Source organism: Rhododendron vialii, chromosome 1a (assembly GCF_030253575.1).
Source record: "Rhododendron vialii isolate Sample 1 chromosome 1a, ASM3025357v1".
Classification (NCBI taxonomy): domain Eukaryota; kingdom Viridiplantae; phylum Streptophyta; class Magnoliopsida; order Ericales; family Ericaceae; genus Rhododendron; species Rhododendron vialii.
In genome coordinates this window covers 48,151,693-48,171,305 of record NC_080557.1, presented here as the reverse complement: position 1 = coordinate 48,171,305, position 19,613 = coordinate 48,151,693, and the positions used below count along the sequence as shown (strand labels likewise).

General features: G+C 38.2%; 3 protein-coding genes and 1 long non-coding RNA gene across 7 annotated transcripts; 2 read left to right on the top strand and 2 right to left on the bottom strand.

Annotated features, from left to right (window-relative positions):
* Positions 1 to 371: 371 nt before the first annotated feature.
* LOC131335983 (E3 ubiquitin-protein ligase RFI2) lies at positions 372 to 7,834 on the bottom strand. 4 transcript variants are annotated; one of them, XM_058371577.1, is made up of 6 exons: positions 7,473 to 7,834; positions 4,603 to 4,775; positions 3,878 to 3,936; positions 2,472 to 2,503; positions 2,006 to 2,393; positions 372 to 1,100 (listed from the first exon to the last, which is right to left on the bottom strand). In XM_058371577.1, exons 1-6 carry the CDS (start codon positions 7,612 to 7,614, stop codon positions 770 to 772), a joined length of 1,125 nt encoding a protein of 374 aa, XP_058227560.1. In that variant the 5' UTR covers positions 7,615 to 7,834; the 3' UTR covers positions 372 to 769. The 4 variants fall into 4 exon arrangements, with proteins under 4 accessions (XP_058227560.1, XP_058227569.1, XP_058227578.1 ...); XM_058371586.1 differs by having other exon boundaries at positions 372 to 1,097; XM_058371595.1 differs by having other exon boundaries at positions 2,478 to 2,503.
* A 984-nt stretch (positions 7,835 to 8,818) lies between these two features.
* LOC131335947 (universal stress protein PHOS34) lies at positions 8,819 to 12,469 on the bottom strand. The gene is made up of 4 exons (XM_058371513.1): positions 12,146 to 12,469; positions 11,635 to 11,729; positions 10,214 to 10,335; positions 8,819 to 9,107 (listed from the first exon to the last, which is right to left on the bottom strand). Exons 1-4 carry the CDS (start codon positions 12,324 to 12,326, stop codon positions 9,020 to 9,022), a joined length of 486 nt encoding a protein of 161 aa, XP_058227496.1. The 5' UTR covers positions 12,327 to 12,469; the 3' UTR covers positions 8,819 to 9,019.
* A 2,787-nt stretch (positions 12,470 to 15,256) lies between these two features.
* LOC131332537 (WD repeat-containing protein GTS1) lies at positions 15,257 to 19,305 on the top strand. Its single transcript, XM_058366868.1, has 8 exons — positions 15,257 to 15,524; positions 15,637 to 15,844; positions 16,592 to 16,687; positions 17,183 to 17,257; positions 17,439 to 17,549; positions 17,915 to 18,006; positions 18,310 to 18,394; positions 18,714 to 19,305. Exons 1-8 carry the CDS (start codon positions 15,391 to 15,393, stop codon positions 19,080 to 19,082), a joined length of 1,170 nt encoding a protein of 389 aa, XP_058222851.1. The 5' UTR covers positions 15,257 to 15,390; the 3' UTR covers positions 19,083 to 19,305.
* On the top strand, positions 15,850 to 16,421 carry LOC131332747 (uncharacterized). The gene is made up of 2 exons (XR_009201679.1): positions 15,850 to 15,958; positions 16,070 to 16,421. It is a non-coding gene; the product is annotated as an uncharacterized LOC131332747 (long non-coding RNA).
* Positions 19,306 to 19,613: the final 308 nt, after the last annotated feature.

The window sequence follows — 19,613 nt, the reverse complement described above, 5'->3', positions numbered from 1 at the left end:
ATGAGTTTCAAGCCTTGGTTCAATACTTCAATCAAGCACATTGTTTCACAGGTCACAAAAGTACAACTCAAGCCGACAAAGAAGCCTCTTTAGTCCAAAACTTCTGCACTGCTATAGCAGATCTCAGTTATTATTGTACAACGGTCCTTCTGAATCAGATATTCAAAACCTTGACCGTGGAGGACAGATCTTTGATGATTCTGGAGTAGAACGGGAGGGAAAGACAGTCCTCTTTTCATCCAACCTTCAGCAGAATGAATCGTAACTCAATCGAGTTCCAATTACTCCAACAATTCACTTGATGGTGGAGACCAACAATTGGTCTTGTTTTTAGTGAAGCATCCATCACTGATATACGTGACTCGATGTCATTTGATATTTTGCAATTACTGCAATAAAATTTTGACAGTTGCAATGAAAATATAGCCAAAATCAAACATTTCGTTCAACACAAAAACCCTACGCTCTGCAGAGACTTCAGTACTCATCCAACTAGCACAGGACAGCCTGTTCCTGTTTTTTCCAAAAAGTTGTATCATAACGAAAACCAAGTCGGCACCACTGACTGCCCAAAAAGTATTAGGCATTCCAGGGCATACTACATCCCAAGTCAGAATGTACAGAAACACAACACTGTTTACTTGTTCTCACTTCTCATACAAATTTCTTGGTTCCAGCAGTTGATATATAAACAGCTTATGTCCAATCTTCTAGCAACAGAGATACATAAATACTTGACTCTTGAAACGGGAAACCAAGTTGTTTAAGTTCAATGCCTGTGCCAAAATCCGCCAGACCTGTTGCTGTTATCAGAGCCACCACTAGCATGATGGAAGGAACCCTGAGCAGGGTCCCTGTCTCTTTCCCATGCATGGAAATGGTTCGGCAAGGAACTTTCCATATCATGTGGGTTCCGGCCTGATGAGCCTGTAGGAGGAGATAGAAAGAACCCTCCAGTATGATCTGATTGAGCGACAGCTGGCACCGCTGGCGGCACCCCCCTTGGGACATGAAACCTCCTGACACTATGAATGACAGGTGAGTGTTGGTGATGATGGGTGGCATGAGAAGCCGGCATCCTTTGATGAGAATGAATGCTGCTGCCATGATGAATGATAGATGAGAAGAATGAACTACCACAGCTACGAACAGACCATGAGAGACTAGGGAATAAGCAGTCTTATTTGCGTACTAGATTTTAGATGTATGTAATTCTAGGTTTTCATCCTAAGATTCTTGACCGTTCAAAAAAAAAAAAAAAAAGGATCATAATTGCAGCCTTTTTGTCGTCATTCTGGTTTGTTACATGTTTCCAGCAGCTTCAGGAAGATAACCAGGAGTGGGTTTTATTAAAACCCAAAAGCCAGGAAACAAATGAGCAATGAAACATCAAAGCAAAAACATTGCCTCTGACCAATTTTTCACAAGGAAAAAAACAATTCCATTTGATGTTTATTCACATTCCATCAAGAAGATAAGAACTCATTATAGGTGCCACAAGACATGTTTAATGCTACAACGAACTTAAAATACCACTGACTCCATTTGTGTTACAAATTAAAAAAAGGGAAATTTATATAAATGGTCCTCCTAGTTTCATCCAAGTCTCATTTTCATCCTCCAAGTATTAATTACAACTTTTTTGACCTTCAAGTTTGGTTTTCATACCAAATTGGTCCAATTGATAACTTCTGTCAACCAAATTGGACAGAAAAAATCTGATTGATGGCGGTTTGGACGTTGTAGTTCGTACCAAGTTGGTCCAATAAATGGCGTTTGCCCTCAATATGATTTTTTTCGTCCAGTTTGGCTGACAGACGTTATCAATTGAACCAACTTAGTACGGAAACCAAACTTGAAGGTCAAAAGAGTTGCAATTAATACTTGGAGGATGAAAATGAGACTTGGGTGAAACTAGGAGGACCAATTCTATAAATTTCCCTTAAAAAAATGGTACAACATTTGGATTTTGTCTTTATTTGTCAATGCGTGAAAAACGACTTACCGGGGACCATGAAGAAATGGATGCACAACAGATCCGGATCTTGTCAAAGCATCATGGTCTCCCCTGGTAGCTCTCAGAGGTGCAGGTGGAATTGAAGCTTGATCAGCACTGTTCACATGTCCGCTGTTTGCAGAAAATGGATGGGAATGATGACCTCGATTTTGATGGGGGATACCTATGACAGGAAAAGTACGGGCAGGAAAGATCTCATTGTGTCCAGATAAGCCATTCCAGGGATGATTGAAGTTGCGATCTTCAACATTCTCACTGGTGTTTGAGGTAGTTGGTGGTGGAATGGGTCCAAAGTATGCAACATATGAATGAGCCACAGGTGACGCAGCTGTTTGTTGATCAGAAAATACGGACTGGTGCCTATGTAAGTTATGATCTGCAACACAATATTTTTCCTATTACATTTGGTTGCTGGGCACTACCGAAATTGGATCAGGAATCAAAGCTCAAGTACCCTTACTTCTTGTTGGCGGAGGTTCAACTTCCCTGAAACGATTGAGATATTAATTCGTTAAAGACAGCAACAAATGATGACAGTGGAAGAGACCGAGAAATTTGTGTTGACCAAAATTCATGCTTTCAGCAAGAGTGCAAGAATTATTAAGTTTAACTCAGTCTTGGCATCTATCACTACAAGCAATAGTTAAAAAGCATTGCTACAGAAAATAAAGTTCCATAAGAGCAGTATCTAAATCAAAAGGGAAAACTACGCTAGAATCCCTAATAACTGTTAAAAAGAACTCCAGTACATGCATCAAAGCTGGTGGGAATCTTCCCTAAGGTGGGAAACTGTGACATGCATCCTTCTACTCCTCTTTGCTTCAGACAACAAAATGTGTTTCTTCTTCTAATTGAACCATTTTCACCCACCCAAAAGGGCCAAACAAAAGCAAATCCCTCCTGGACTTGCAACAAAATGTTCGGTTGTATGGATCATCCCCTAAAAACCTGTTGGTTGATTGGTATCAGATTTAATGCGTCGGCAGTTTCCCATGGACATAAAATATGAGGACAGTATCTCAGTAAGGTGAGAAAAATAGGGCATCCGCCTGAGTGTATTCATGTTTAAAGAATACGATTGTTTCCATGTCACAAATTGCATTTAAGTAGATTAGTCTTTACTGTTAGTCCCAGCTGGAAACGGTCCAAAACAGGACTAATTGGGCGAAAAGCCCAGAGGGGAGAAGTATTTAACAGATTCTTCTGAACAAATGGAATCTTAACTAGTCTTTCTTTGGGGGTTTTACTGGAAGACATTCTCTCTTTCAAATAGATAGAAGCTTGCGAAAAAAGACAGCCAACCAAATCTGTGAGGTAGAAAACAATAAGAAGAACCAAACCCAAGGGAGCATTTTGACGGAAGTTTAACCCAGATGACACCAAGAGACAGTAACAAATACAAAGGAGGAAACTAAAACCTGTGAACTCTGGAAGAAACAAATTGCACAAGTATAGGCAGTTAGACACAAATGGCTATTTATCTTTCCCAATCAAAAAGGGAAAAAATATATTTTCTTTTGTTTAGTGCATTGTATTGGAGTTCATCACCATGAAAGGAAGCTCCTAGTTTAATCAATCTAGATTAATACATTGTTAGCATCGGTATCATTCCACGGAAAGTATGACAAGCATGATGCCAAAACACATGAGGTCAAGCACTACAAACATTTTGTTAACTGGAGCATGTACAAAAATAAATAGTCGATAGAAGAACTACAGCATGTACTTGACAGCAAGTCAGTAGTCAGTAAGCGAAACCTGAATATCACAGAAGCAAAAAACACACTACGCAAATTGAAGAATTATTGTGAGAAATAACTCCAGAATCCAGATCAAGACCATATAGGAGAATGTGCTTACTCAAACGATGAGTGAACTCGAACCACTCCACTGAATGGACACCAGTGAACTCTAGATGGCTGCAGAAAAAAACGATTACCAGCATGATTTTAGTGGTTGAGAAGGTGGTGTATTCAAAACCTCCCCAAATATTTCTTATCTTAATAAACTAAGAGACTGCAGACAGGGACACTAAACATGAGGATTTCATAGTTGTGAAAATGAAGTTTAGTTTGATGAAAAAGGAAAGAAGTATCCTCCTACACAAGGTCAATTATGAAACTCAAACTACTCATTTAATCTTCAAGTGGAAACTCGTGAATTATATATCTACTGGACGGTCCTCATAATATATGCATCACTTATGCGTTTATCCAAAGAATTGGACTGATATTGGAAGGTTATGTTCAACATCACAAATTCACAGCCCTTCCCTTTTCTTTTTCATTTTTTTTTTTGTGTGTGTGGTTTTGAGTTGATATCAAAAGATCTTCAGAAAAAGAGTTGATATCAAAAGAATTGTTGTTCTCTTATCATCTTTGGTTCACAGATGAAATGAAAAGCGGAAACCTTATCCTGCTCTTAGAAAGGTAAATTCTGACAACTTGCTGCATATAATGCGCCCACAAAACTTTTTTGATTTGGCTTGCCCATCGAATTTCCATGGCTAATATCGACAACTTTGGTTTCAACAGTTCCACCAAAAGGAAAAGAAAAAGCAGTCTTAAACTATGTGTTTTGCTCACCATCTCAGAATAACTTAACTCATGGAGATCCTCATCAGCAGTCCAGTCTTCAATGCTAAACTCAGGAAATGAAAACGTAGAGCCAGTTGCGTACAACCATCGACCTTTCTCAACCTTACGACAATTAGGACACTGCATTGCTCCCTTTGAATTGAATGCCGAACCAATGCAATCTGCACCCATATAGATCATTCGAATAAGCACGAACCGTGATGAAACCATTAACAATAGTGTCAAATTTCCTTTTCCTACATGGAAGCGGAACATGTAAACAGTGTTCATAGACTATTCCATTTCCTCCACTGTCCGATGGATATGACATGGGTATTGGACACGAATCCGACACCCATACACAATGTAGAGTCGTAGACACTTGGATCCACTAACGCACCACGATATTTGAAGAAAAAGAAGCTCAAGTTACTTAAGAAGGTTAATACCTCTGAAAAAATGACACTGCCTCAGATTACTATGACTTCAAGGATTTGTGTGCTACATCATGTCAATGGGGCCTCAAAGTGAAAAAAAGGAAAGCAATCACACATAACATAGAAGATCCCACACCAATTTTTGAACAAGAGGATGGAAAAGGCAACTTAAACTTCAATAGTGTAATGCAATATAGCATCTAAAATTCCAAACTCTGTATCTAACAAAGTTAATGTGGGGGACGGAATTATTACGATTATATACCATCAATAGATGACGTCGAGAGTAATTAAAGGAAATAAATATGGCTGAGAAGGTCAATGTTGACCTGGCTCTCGGACGGTCAAATCGCTGAGTAAGACCAGATAGTCGGGCACCAATTATACACTTGATGATGATCGCTGATCACTCCCTAGAGCCAAGGATGATGTTCACGTTACAAACCAAGGTGGGCTATTATCCGAGGGGTCACGGATCCGAGGAGGATTTACATCCGCCACCAAAATGATTGTTATCAGTCACATCAGCCGGAGGAAAAGAGTAGGGTTGCTATGTAGCCGCATGGGCATGTCCAGAACTGCATGTCTTAATCCGAGGAGGATTAAGACATCCGCCATCAAAATCCTTAGCCTTACTTGTAGTTCACCCGGATGCAAGAGAAATTGGAGTGTGTTTGAACATGTGAGTATTACATTAAGGGATTTCTAGTTGTTTTAAGGTGTGATATAAACTAAAATCCTTTTAAACACTTATTTTGCAGCTCTAAACCTAAAAAAGAAATAAGCTAGATCAAAAGCGCCTTAACGACTTGGTGTTTGTTAAGTACAATAGAGCATTGAGGCGTCGATATGCAAAACGTGGCAAACTTGACCTGATTTCCGTAAAGAACGTTGATGAGAGCAATGAATGGTTGATTGGGAAATTGGAGGAGGAGCTTGTATTTGAGGGTGAAGATTTGAGTTGGGATGATGTTGTGGTGGTTAGTGGAGTTGAAGAACCTAGCAAAGTTACTAGGTCAACTCATAAACCAACAACTTCAATGGCAACAAATAAGGGTTCAAAAGCATCAAGTTTCCTCGTAGATGATGATGAGTGGGAAGAACAAGAATGGAAAGATGGAGATTCAGATGAAGAAGAAGAGGAAGATGTGGATGGATATAAGTCAGATGAGGATGAAGAAGATGAGGCGCTTGGAGATAAGTGATGAGGATGATGTCTTGTTTGGAATACGTGGATTGTTAACATTTTATGAGCGTGTTTTACGTTTTTTGACCAGTATTTCATATGTTGAATTGTTGGTTATTATGCAATGTGGTGATATTAATTATTTAATTCTAGTCTTGATGGTAGGAAGTAGTATATTTTTCTTATTTTTAAACACTCGCCTCGCTTCATTGAGGCACTCGCCTCACCTCATTTTTTTTATAGCTTTGTCGCCTCACCTTTGCCTCGCGCTTTTCAATCACTGACCAAGCTAGGGTAGTTGGCCAATATGCTGATAAATACTAGAAGAATGCAAGATACAAGCACCGAAAAAAATCCTATTGAGAACACTACAGGGTAAAGAATTATTGTAGAATTATTGTTTCATTACTGATTTGTGAGTTCTCGGCCAAGCATCCCTTGTCTATAGTTTGCCCTTGAGTAGGGCGGCTAAACAAACCAAGCTACTCGAATTTGAGCTTGTGTTCGCTCATTAAAAGCTTGTTCAAGATTGGTTTGTTACATAAACAAGCCAAGCTTGAGAATTTTTTGAAGCTCATTAAGGTTTCAAACCAAACTCGAACAAACTACTACTAGGCTCGTTCGGCCAATGATGTACAAAACTTCAAGCTCCTCGAGATCAACTCGTGTTTGGCTTGATTAAAGGTCTTTTGAGATCGGGACGTCTAATAAACTAAAACTTTAATTATTTTTGAAGCTCGTTAAGTTTGCAAACCAAGCTTGATCAACCACAAGCTTGGCTTGTTGGGCTTTATAACCCCTACCCTTGAGTGGGAACTAACTTGCCCAGGGAAGACATTTCCGGTCGTTAACACCGGCCGGAGTATCTAACCGTTTTCTGTCTCGCAGAGAGCTCATTAAGGTAACTTTTATCATCTTCTAAGCGGGAACTTAAAAAGAGTAATTTCCAACGTGAGCTAAACCCGGCGTCCACAGTTAACGAATCAAGCCATGTATTTAAAGCTCTACTGGGACAAAAATAATTAACAACTAATTCAGTCTCAACGGCTTTGATTTCCACAGAAAGCAGTATCAATTTCAGATGTTTGATCGTCTTCACTATAATCAAGCGGGCATTATACGTAACCAACGAAGACAAAACCTCGTAAACCAGTCCAAAATGCAAGAAGAACTGAATTCGTAATTTCAACTGATAATTAAACTATACTATTTTCGTCAACGAAAGCAACAAGGAAACAGGGGGTTTTATAAATCACCGAGATGGAACGCGTGGCCGCATTGGAGCTTGGCCGTTGACCTGGTCCCGTCATCGGTCACGAAATCGAGGCAAATCGAGCAAGAAACGGAGGAGACTTCGAACGACGACGTCGTCGTCTGATCGCCGTTGGGATCGTCCATAGCATCAGTGTCTTGGGATCGTAGTGTGTTTCAGTTGATCGGAAAAGTCAAACGGGTTTACCTACCAACCTGTAAAAGATTTTCCGAGCATCGGCTGACCAGAAAATGCGGATAGAGGTAGCTCTCTCTCTCTGACTCTGTGTGCTTACAGTACTGGTTTCTCTCTCTCTCTCTCTCTCTCTCTCTCTCTATCGAGTCTATCCGAACTGTCAGATTACGTGGTCCGGACCTTTCGGGGTCCACTTCGTCCATTAAATACATTTGATCACATGATGGAAAAATAAATGGAATGGACTTCGTCACATTACCTTCCATTTGCGTTATCAATCTTTTTAATTTACAATTCTTTAAAATAAATTTATGTGTTCGCGCATGCGGGCTGATACTTACACTATGAAAACAGTATTCCCTACATGATTATGATTTTGTGATCATAACGGGCAAGAACGTTTGAAGTAGGTCTTCCACGTGAGTTTGAATCCTCCTTGGTTTAAGTTTTGGATCGGAAAATATAGTTATAATCTGAGGTGCACATTGAGAAAATCAATGGTTCAGATCTGCTCACAAACTCCTCGCAAGAAGAATTTAATTCTTCATACGAAAAGTCTCTGAACAGATCCAAACGATCAATTGCAATATTGGACGGTCAAGATTTCGACTGCCGGTTCCGGCCCAAAACTTGGGCTCCACCTCCCAATGGCGAGCAAGAAAACAAAGCAGTAGTAGTTGGTAACTTGGTGATGCACGAAATACAATCAATCCGTGCTTCAGTATTTCGCTAATTTGATGTTTATATATTGGGTTTTTTTTTTTTTTTTTGGTGCAAGTAATTTTGTTTTATGATGTCATTGTCTGCTCCACCTGATTCGTTAAGAAAATTAGGGATCTTTGGGCTAAATTTCCCCGCCAGCCCATCCAGTAAGCCCATTATGCAAGCATCATATGCTATTCAACGAAAAAAAAAGAGTATTATTTCAAACAAAAAGCTTACGCCTACCGTTTAACATTCCGTATTTTAAGATACGAGGTTCTAAAATCAAATGTATACATCCACCCTTAGATACTTCATTCGTCGAATTGCTTTCACATGTTTCATTTCTTATTGTCATTGACACTTGAAACGAACTAAAATTGTAGGATGTGGGAATATTAGAGATAAAATTGCTTTCTTCCATGTTGGAGATGAACATGGTACATGGGCTAATGAGTGAAGCAATATTTTTGGCATTGTCAAGGATAATTAGGTTCAAGCTGCTAGAATATGCAAACGCAATTGCATAAAAAGTACATACTTTCCAACAATCCAAATCGATTATTACCAATACAGATAGATACAATACTCCTGGAAATTTTCTTGTTGAACAACTGAATTTGCTCGCTTAGTCGAGAGACAATCGAAAGTAGCTCAGTGCTTGGTCTTAGGCTTCTTTACAATCATAACATTGCAGTGAGCATGATGAGCACAATAGTCACTGACGCTGCCCAAAACGGCCCTGCAAAAGAGAATTCGATACTGCATCAGTAGAAGTACCAAAAAAGAAAAAGAAATAAGAGATACTGCATCAGTATTCCAAAGGAATGAGAATCTGAAGCATTTTATCTTATCTTGAATACAGAGCCGGCCCAAGGTATTTAGATGCCCTAGGCCAAGTGGTAGAAAAGTGTCCTACATAAATTTTCTAATTTTAAAAAATAAACCAAAATACTTATCTATATATCATTTTCATTCTTACTATTCAACATAATAAATATTTCAGCCTTAATGGCTTGTGCGGTTGCAATAATATTCAATGAACTTAGGTTTGAATTACAGCAGTCCCAATTTGTGTGATAGGAGAATTTTTTTTTGACAAAAAGACACTTCAAAAGTACACTACCATGATTTGAACCTAGGCATCTTATGTGGAAGAGCAAACACTTTACCACTAAACCACCAAAGGAGTTTGTATTATAATTGTGCACAGTAAATATATATACTTATCTAGGAAATGGTGCCCTATTTTTAGCCCAAAATGTAAAGGCTCAAAGCAGCGGCCTCTTGGCCTTCCCATTGGGCCGGCCCTGCTTGAATAGGAGGGTGGACCTATTGCGTCTTAGATTTCCACATTCTTTTTGGGTGTGCACTGAGACGTTACTTTCAAATCATCGCATGTTATTTATTTACTCTTTCCAAGCACAAGAATATGGTATTTAAATATCCGTTCATGCCATCTATATTGCAATTGAGGTTTACACCAAAGACTTGAAAAAGCAAATAGCGAAGCTACCCACAAAGTACTAGGAGGAAAGAAACAATCTAAGAAAGTTGAGGTCAACGGTGCACTAGGCTAGTTACTTTCTTGATGGTAAAGCAATTTAGCATTGGAAAGGAGGAATTATGATACATTATCCAGGGTGATTGTATCGAAATATCGAGTTAACCTTAACGAGTAACGCATAATTTTGACACCTCATTACAAACATATATTCCTTTAACTCAAAAACCACACTTTTATCTTCACAAGATGGGTGGATAGAGAGTTTCAAGATCAATGAATCCCGTCATACTTTTGCAATATCCAAGTTTCTCGTGTGTTGGGGACTAAGACAAAGTCCATACCTTTTAATGGCGCCGTAACCATGACTACCCACGACCAACAGGGACGCATGGTGTTTCTCTACAGCATCACATAGAACATTCCTAGCATCGCCTTCCACAACTTCCAATCTTGCCCCATGGGCCTGCATAGAGTTTGAACGCTCAGAACTCAGAAATAATTCTACAGTACGCAAATCAACTTAGAATCACAGAGTATCAAAGTATAACATTTTACTGTTTTAGTATGCTACAAGGATTACAGGATCATCTTTATTCAATTAAAATCTTGAAGTTCCAAAAACCATAATACCGAACAGAGGACTCGCCATTATGATTTGTGGGATCTCCATTCTCCGAAACTGTTCACAGGCCAAAATGCCTAAACTGGACAGTCAAATTTATTATTGGTATAAAATTATCCTCTGTAAATTAACTAGTAGTTACTGGAGTTCTACGTAACATAGGATAACGTTGTTGGAACTTGGAACCCTTCTAACTCCAGCTGCAGCTATTGCAGAGAGAAACAAGCTAATCTACCAAAGCAATTAGCATCACAAGCTCCAGCTACTCCAGAAGGCAATCATGAAACATCTATGTATTCCCAAACTCAAACCATGTCAAAGCTAACTTTATCGCTAACCGACTAAGTATTAGTTTGCACTAAATTTAGAGATTGATCTTTATGGTTTTTCCTCAACTTTTTTCATCTTTGAGTCAAATTCTTTTACCATAAGTTTTAGAAAAAACACTGAACAGTCAACACAAAAACAAGTCAAAATAAAGAATATAAAACTTTTTGTCTTTTCTGATTCTTCTAGTCGATCGGAAAATCCCAGATGTTCCGACCAAAAAGATATAGGAAAAAGTTCACTGATGTGAAATATAAAAAACTTACCCCAAAAATAAAAAATATGTACTGCTTAAACTAGGATTTTTAACCAACTAGGAGAAGAGTCACTGGCCTAGGGTACACTGCTAATTCCTCCCACACGGGCTGTTAGTTGAGCTTATCATTTCTTCTCCAATAAGATGTGATTTGTTGCGGTCGGTCATAATATTTGTAGGAGAATAAATTATTTACACCGCCGGTGTAAAGACATGTTTCCTCCAAATCAATTGCATTGCGCCACGTCCATGTTTTATTAATTGGGACCACTGTTTTGACACGTGTCGCAATGTAATTGATTTGGAAGAAATAAATGTTTACACTAGCGGTGTAAAGAATTTATTCTCTATTTGTAGATAGTCTCCTCCCAATTGAAGCAAAAAAGATTCTGGATGCTTATTGTGTGTGATGTTAACAGACAGCTAGGCATAACAGCCAATTAGCTTGCACCATACGCATCGATCCTAAAGATAACTTTTTACTCAAACATATTGACGAAATTAAAAATGAAACCAGAGAAAAAATATAACGAATTTAAAAGTAATTAATATCATACCGATTTACTGATGCACATCTCCTTAGCCTGTTCTATAACCCTAGCAGCAATCTTCTTGAGATCCGATTCAATGTACGGCAGGGCTTGGCCACTACCTGCAATTTACTTCCCGAGATAATCAAATACTCTTCTAATCTAATAGCAATCAATACTAATAAAGAGCTGATAAAGCAACCAAACTAGGAGCTCGTGTTTGTTCATTAAAAACTTGCTCATTTTCATTCATTAAAAACTTGTTTGAGATCAGTTTGGACATATAAAAAACCAAGCTGCGAATACTCGGCTCGTTTGACTCATAGTGTAAAAAATTCAAGTTGCTCGAGATCGGTTCGTGATTGACTTGATTAAAGCTCATCTCTGATCAGTTTGTCTCACAAACATATTTCTAAAACTCGTTAACTCTTGAAACACAATCAACTTTTGTTGAGTCGTTCGGTTCTTTTTTTAGCTCATCAAAAACAAATAATCATAACAAGCATTACGATAGGGAATTGAAGATATATATACGTACCAGGGCCAGCAATTCCGACGACGGAAATGGGAGAAGGTTTAGAGTGAACGACGACGAGGTCGAAGTTGAAATTGGGAGCGTAGGGAGCGAAGAAATGATCGAGAGCCCATTCTAGGGCATACGTGCTTTCCTCACTGTCGTCTACTCCGATTACCATGACTGGTTTCTCTGATGTCGCCATTTTCGTGGTCGTGTAGAAGTTTCTTGAACTCAAGCGCTCTAGAGGGGGAGAGAGATAGGAGGAGATGGACGAGTGGGAAATTTGCTTTTTATAGAGAGAAGGGAATGGAGAAAGTGGTTGGCGCCCATCGAAGTGTGTAGACAAACCCACCGGTTTCTTTCATCCTCTTCTACTTTTACTTTTTCCAATGGATAATCTAATCAATCTAATCTAATCTCTCCTTTCTTTATTTCCGCACAATTTTAATGGATCACCGCAACAAATATCTTTTCGCAAACGGTTGTACGCAATTCTATGCATTTCCGCGACTAGAAGTTTAGAGTTGCACGAGAAGGAGAACAGAAGTATTATTTGGCTATGGCTGTTTTGGAATTTTGAATTTGAATTTACAGATAATAAGTGTAATGATTGAAGAGAGATAGAGAGAGAAAAATAAAAATAATGATTGAAGAGAAATAAAATAATAATTAGAATCCAAAATTTAAATCCTCAAAACGAACGAGATCGTAATCGTGGTATAAGTGCCCTGATCCAAGACTTGTTAATTATTTTTACTGGAATGCTATGATGTAGTGGCTCAAAAATAAAAAATCAAGATCCTCTAATATAACAACTCGGGTCATGCAGAATATTTATCACCGTGATTATTCATTTTGATGATCCAAGTTGTTGATTTGACATGTGGTATGTATGATATTTAAGAATGAAATTATTTGATCAAATATCGATAATTTTTTGAACAAATAAAATTTCTTATAATAGTAATATATATAACTAAAATAAGGACCTCTCCATTTGAAAATTATATTATATGAGTTACTTTCTCTTAAGAATCACATTAACTTAATAAAATAAGGACTTCCATTTCTCGATAGAATTACGATGATCCAAGCCGCTCAATGTGTTCAGAACGTGATTTTAAAGGTACTCTCGATGATCCAAGCGGCTCAATGTGTTCAGAACGTGATTTTAAAGGTACTTGTGAGAAATCAGCAAAAAAAAATGACTGGAAAGGCTTCATCCGAATAGTTTTTGTTTGTTTTTTTATTGAACGGTTCAAATAAAAACTGTTTGGATGAAGCCCTTCCCGGTCATTTTTTTTGCTGATTCCTCGCGAGTATTCTTAAAATTATGTTCTAAACACATTGAGCGGCTCGGATTATCGTAATTCGAATGGAAAATGGGAGAAATTGAGAGGTCCTTATTTTAACTAAAATAAAGACCTCTCCATTTGAAAATTATATATATAGTCATAGTTTAATGTTGCTCGAACAATAATATGATCCAACCAAAACTTGATTAATGTCCAATCAATTTTATTTTATTTATGAATAATTTATACTTCAAGGTCTATAAAAAGAACAACTCAAATCTTTAAATAAAATCGTAATGAGAATATTTGCATTGTACAACGGTCAAGTGCGGAGTTGGAACATCATTTTTCTAAAAAGGTTTAGCCATTCAAGTTTTGGCTCTAGTAAGAAGCTGAAAGTTGGGTAATACTGCCACTTTTCTTTTCATGTTTTCTATTTACTAAAATCAATTTCTATTTTTCCTAAAAAAAAGGTGAAAGTAGAAAACATGTTTGTGTTAACCTATTTTTAAAACAAAAAAACAATTTCTGAAACCAGTTTTTACTTTTCCTTAAATTGTCTCTCTTGCAATTTCTTCACTAATTTCGAAACAATACGAGAGAGAGAGAGAGAGAGAGAGAGAGAGAGAGAGAGAGAGAGAGAGAGAGAGAGAGAGAGAGAGAGAGAGAGAGAGAGAGAGAGAGAGAGATTGTCTGGGTTTAACGTTGAGATTTGTTTTCAAACACGTGAGACTAATATCATGGGTACTAATGGCGTAGTCAGAAATATGCATTAGCAGGGGAACTATGAAATAAAAATTCCGATGACACCGAATCTCATACATCCCACCGACCCATGACTTGATGTTTTTTGGCAATACGACAGTGGCTTGCATGTTACATACAAATGAGAGATTTCAGATTTTGGAGCAGTGTTTTGTTTACCCATCTATTATGAATTCTAAATAAAGTAGATAATGCTATCATATTCACCCTAATTTTGAGTTATTGAACAAAATATCCTTTATGTGTTTGTATTTGGACGAGTTGATATGTTAAAAAACAATAGCTAATTGACTGATTCGATTCAAGTAACCAAAAAAAAAAATGCAGTGGGGGCCTGTGCCCCAGGTGGGCCTACATTGGCTCTGTCAGTAAATTGGGTACATGACATGATCAGATAGGGGAAGATGATCCCAACCCAAGTACTATTTGTGGTATCAAGTACATAGGATTATATTGCCATAGAGTGGTGTCAAAGCTTCCATATGGCACACGCTGTCAGCAAGCGTAAAGGGCCACATAGGTTTGGGATGAGATCTTTTTTATTTTTTTTAGTGACAAAAAAGTTTGGGATGAGATAAGGAGACGGTTTTGGTGCAAGTGGAAGGTGTTGGGAATTTTTTGGCAGCCGGTTTATCGATTTTAAAAAAAGTGAAAGTAAGGTTTTGATACTTCCTCAAATTTTTAAAATAGTGAAAATTGTTTACATGATTTGGAAATGGAAGTAGTGCACCAAACATATTTTCATTTCTATTTTTTAAAAATTTTGAAAATAAAAACAAAAAACAGGAAACATAAGTGCTACCAAACATGGCCTAAATATCTTCTTTAAAAAGGAATTTAGGATAGTAATTTTCACACTCTCTTTACATTTACATAGATTTTACAAATTTGATCTTTTTTCTACGTGAAAAATTTGTGAGAAACAAATAGATTTATTATAACTTAATACTAGTAATATTTTTTCGTGAATAAGTAAAAAACTTTATAAAAAAAATTGTATATTGAAAAGTAATCCCGATACGGTAACGGTAGATGATTAAAAGAAAAAGAAAATGGAGCCAACGTATGTGATTGGCGACTGTAATTTACCGTGCGGCGCTTTACTTGAGGAAGCCCAACCCTAAAACCCTGGTTTGCGCTCATAAATGATACATCTCTCCCGCCGAGGGAGGGAGAGAGAGAGAGGGAGAGAGAGAGAGAGAGAGAATGGAAGAAGGTATGGAGGTGGACGTGGAAGAGTCAGAAGCTACTCCTAATTCAAAGCACTCCAAGCGATTTGGATTGAAGAACACGGTCCAAACAAGCTTTGGTGAAGACTACGTCTTTCAAATCGTGCCCAAGTACGTCAGTCTCAATTTCTCCTCTTTTCCAATTAGTAAGTATTTGGGTCTAAATTAAGCAGAATTTTAATGTTTGTGTTTCCTTATCTTCTGATTAATTATGGAATGTTAGGGATGATTTGACGTCGATGGGGGTGTCTCTGTCTACCAACGCCGTGAAATTGTACGCGCCGGCGACTGGTCAATACTTTGGAGAGTTGAAAGGCCACTCTTCCACTATCAATCAAATCTCCTTCTCTGGTCCAACTACTCCCAACGTCCTCCACTCCTGCTCTTCTGATGGTACCATCAGAGCTTGGGACACTAGATCATTCCACCAGGTCTCTCTCTCTCTCTCTCTGCGACACACACACACAGAAGAAGGGAGAAAGAAATTTGGGGTGGCATTTTATTCCCCCTTCCTTATTGGCAGTTTCTTTACGTAGTTTAAAGGGGTAGGTACGCTCACACCTATGAGTGTACCCTTTATAATAGTAGGACAAACATACATACAAACACTAAGTTGTGGAAACATCAGGTCATAAACTTTTGTGATTTGGTCGCAGAGACGCTGAGTAGATGTGATAGAATACGATTCTTGTCAATGGAGTTGCAACCTGGAGGGAAAGACCTAAACTGGCGTGGGATTTTTGCGCAGTGGCGAAGCCAGGATTTTTGACTTGGGGAGCCGGATTAATAGACATTTTTTTATCAGAACTTATACTTATTATATCATAATTTCTTTTTTGTTTTTCAATACATTACATTTGTACACTAAAATAATTCTAGCCTAATACAGTTAAAAGATACCAATCATTTTGTTTTTTTCTTCAGGCAACTTCAACAGATTGAGAAATGAGAATGTAAAATAACCGGTTTTTTATCAAATCAAACCAAAATTATTAAAATTATATGTATCTATACAACAATAATTATCAATAATATTCAAAATCAAGTATATACAAAATAAAATTTTAAAACTCAGGGGCTCGGAGGGGGGCCGGGGCCACCCCGGGCCCCAACATAGCTACGCCACTGTTTTCATGGGAATATTTTTGGGTCTATATGTGTTTACTTGTGTTGTGCAGGTGTCTTCAGTAAGTGCTGGCCCGTCACAAGATATATTCAGCTTTTCGTTTGGTGGGTCAGGTGATAATCTTCTTGCCGCTGGAAGTAAGTCTCAGGTGTGAAATCTTTTTGGCTTAGAATTTGACCAATCTTGTCAATTATACAAGGGTACACTTCTAATAAATGTTTTTGTAGGTGATTGTTGTTTTGTTTTGTTTTATGTGCAATGTGAAATTATATAATGGAAATAAGGTAGGAATGGTTTGCATCAGTTAAACTTTGTAACATTATAATCCACCAGGAATACAACTTGTTTGAGTGGAGTATAGTGCTATAAAAGAAGTGATAAGTTAAAGGTGGGCTTGGGAAGAAGAATGCCTTCTGGATTTCTTTTTTGGTAAGTTTGGTAAAGGAGGAAAGGTGATGCAAAATTTGAAGATTTACTGATTAGGGAATACCATGTAGCCATGTAGATTATGTGTAGGTTATAAAAAACTTGGATGTCAAAGGTTGTCTAATAAATTGGGGGAGAGGGATAAACACATTGCGGTTGGTTTATGTGGCCTTTCTTTTTATTTTTTATTTTTTTGCATCTTTACAAATTCATGCAGATATTCTTCTGGGACTGGAGAACCAAGAAGCAGATTGCATGCTTGGAGGAATCTCATATGGATGATGTTACTCAGGTGCTTACTGAATCTTCTATGGGTTCTTGGTTCTCCTATGTATTGGCTATGATGATGCATAGTGATTCTGCAGTTCTCAATGGTGATTGTGGTTATTTGATAAAACATTTTGATTATGATGCCTGTTAGTGAGATGAGTTTTTTCTGAAAACTAAGAAAGTGACATGACAATTTTTAATAGGTCCACTTTGTCCCCGACCATCAAAACAAGCTTCTTTCTGCTTCTGTAGATGGACTAATGTGTATCTTTGATACCCGTGGAAGTATCAGCGACGATGATCATCTGGAGTCAGTAATGTCTTCTTCCCCTGTCCTCTTATCTTCTTTTGACCATTCTGATGCTTTAACTTTTTGGTAAATTTCAACCAGCAGGACTACGGTAATTTTTTACTCATCACTTAAGTGGAGGCTGAGCTCTGCATTGAATTGCTCCCAATAGTTCTACAATGATTAAATATTTTGTGCAAATTGATATTTGATTCGTTTCTGTGTACTTCTTTGTTAATGCTGGGGGCTGCTGTAGAGTATAGACTATGTAGTAGATGTCCATTTGATCTCGGATTGCCATTAATTTGTTGCTGGAACTTTATTTTCAAAATGCGTGCTCTTCTGTTAGGAGCTTTCTGAATTTCTCACTGTACTGTACTATCCATTTAGGTGATTAATGTGGGAACTTCAATTGGAAAAGTTGGCTTTCTTGGAGGGGCAAGCCAAAAGCTCTGGTGTTTGACACACATTGAAACCTTAAGGTACTATTGTGAAGTTCTCTGCATAGTAGTTTTTTTGGTATGAAGTTCTCCTCTCGTAAATCGAAGTTCTCCAAAATTGAATAGGTGGCAATGGAATGGACTAATCCTCGCCCTAACCTATCGAGCTGTAAAAGACATACGTTTTTATGATAATGAATTAGAACTGTATTTTTGGGTTTGGACTTTGAGCCAGAGGACCACTTCCATGTCTCAATGAATTGATTGAGTATGCAGATTGTTTACCTCTGTATTTTATCTGTACTAGAGCCCTAACATTCTGCTATGACTTTGTTGGCTGGTTAGTGTTTGGGACTGGAATGATGCAAAAATTGAAGTGAACATAGAGGACGCTCGTACTTTAGCTTCTGACAGCTGGGCATTGGATCATGTATGTCAGTCTTTTCCACTTGAGTTTTGCTAAATTGTGAAAGGTTCAAAACTTGATATTGAGCAACACAAACTTTCAAGAGCAAGCTACGAGCCTTATTTTCAAACAAGTACATGTTTTTCTAGACTGAGCAACAACAAATTTTCATGAGAAAATGACGGTCCAGGACGTGTTTTGAAAATTAATACTTGCCAAGGACATGCTGAGAATATTTTTAATGAACAAAATGTCCTTGGCGGGTATTAATTATCAAAACATGTCCTTGGCCGTCATTTTCCCAATTTTCATCGGTTATTCTAATTGAGCTCACCTGTGGCAGATTGACTATTTTGTTGATTGTCACTACTCGGGGCAAGACGATCGGCTATGGGTGATTGGTGGAACCAGCGCTGGAACCTTGGGCTACTTCCCTGTGAACTTCAAAGGAAAAGGAGCGATTGGGCCTCCAGAAGCCGTTCTCCACGGTGGCCACACGGGTATTGTTAGGAGTGTCTTGCCTTTGTCGGGCATGCAGGGTGCGCCCACCCATACCCAAGGAGGCATCTTTGGATGGACAGGTGGTGAGGATGGCCGTTTATGTTGTTGGATGCCAGATGAATTGTCGGATGCAAATCGTTCTTGGATTTCAAGTAAACTGGTCATGAAGTCACCAAAGATCTGCAGGAAAAGCAGACATCATCCCTACTAGTAGTCTGTCAATCAGCATTTCGTGTTGTACCCTGTTTTATAATGGTTTTCATTCATCTGGTCCTTTCGTTTGAACCGTTGGAATGCCTTTATAGTTTATAGTTCATGATATTAACCAGTTTGACAGTGATCCGGTTGTTTGTAATCTATTGTAAGGGATGAAAAGCCACTATAGCTTGAGCATTTACTCTCTTTTTTTTGAATGGCAAATCTTCATTAATAAATCCATGAACGGATCAGAGATACAAGAAAAACAGGATTACAACGGCTTAAACAAAGCCCACCAAGTCTACTACACTTGCCAGCAAAACCACCAGCAAACACAGAGACAAAACCTAGCCGGAAAAACATCTCCGAACCCTAAGAATCACTAATGAAGACAGCAAGAGGCCGACTCATCCGTGCACAGTTGAATTGCTAGCAAATGCGTAGGGACATTCGCCCCTGTAATAACGCACTGGGACATTCGCTTGAGAAGGAGCTGTCTCCGGGATCTCAAGAACCAGTGCAAGGCCGGCTACGACAGAAATTT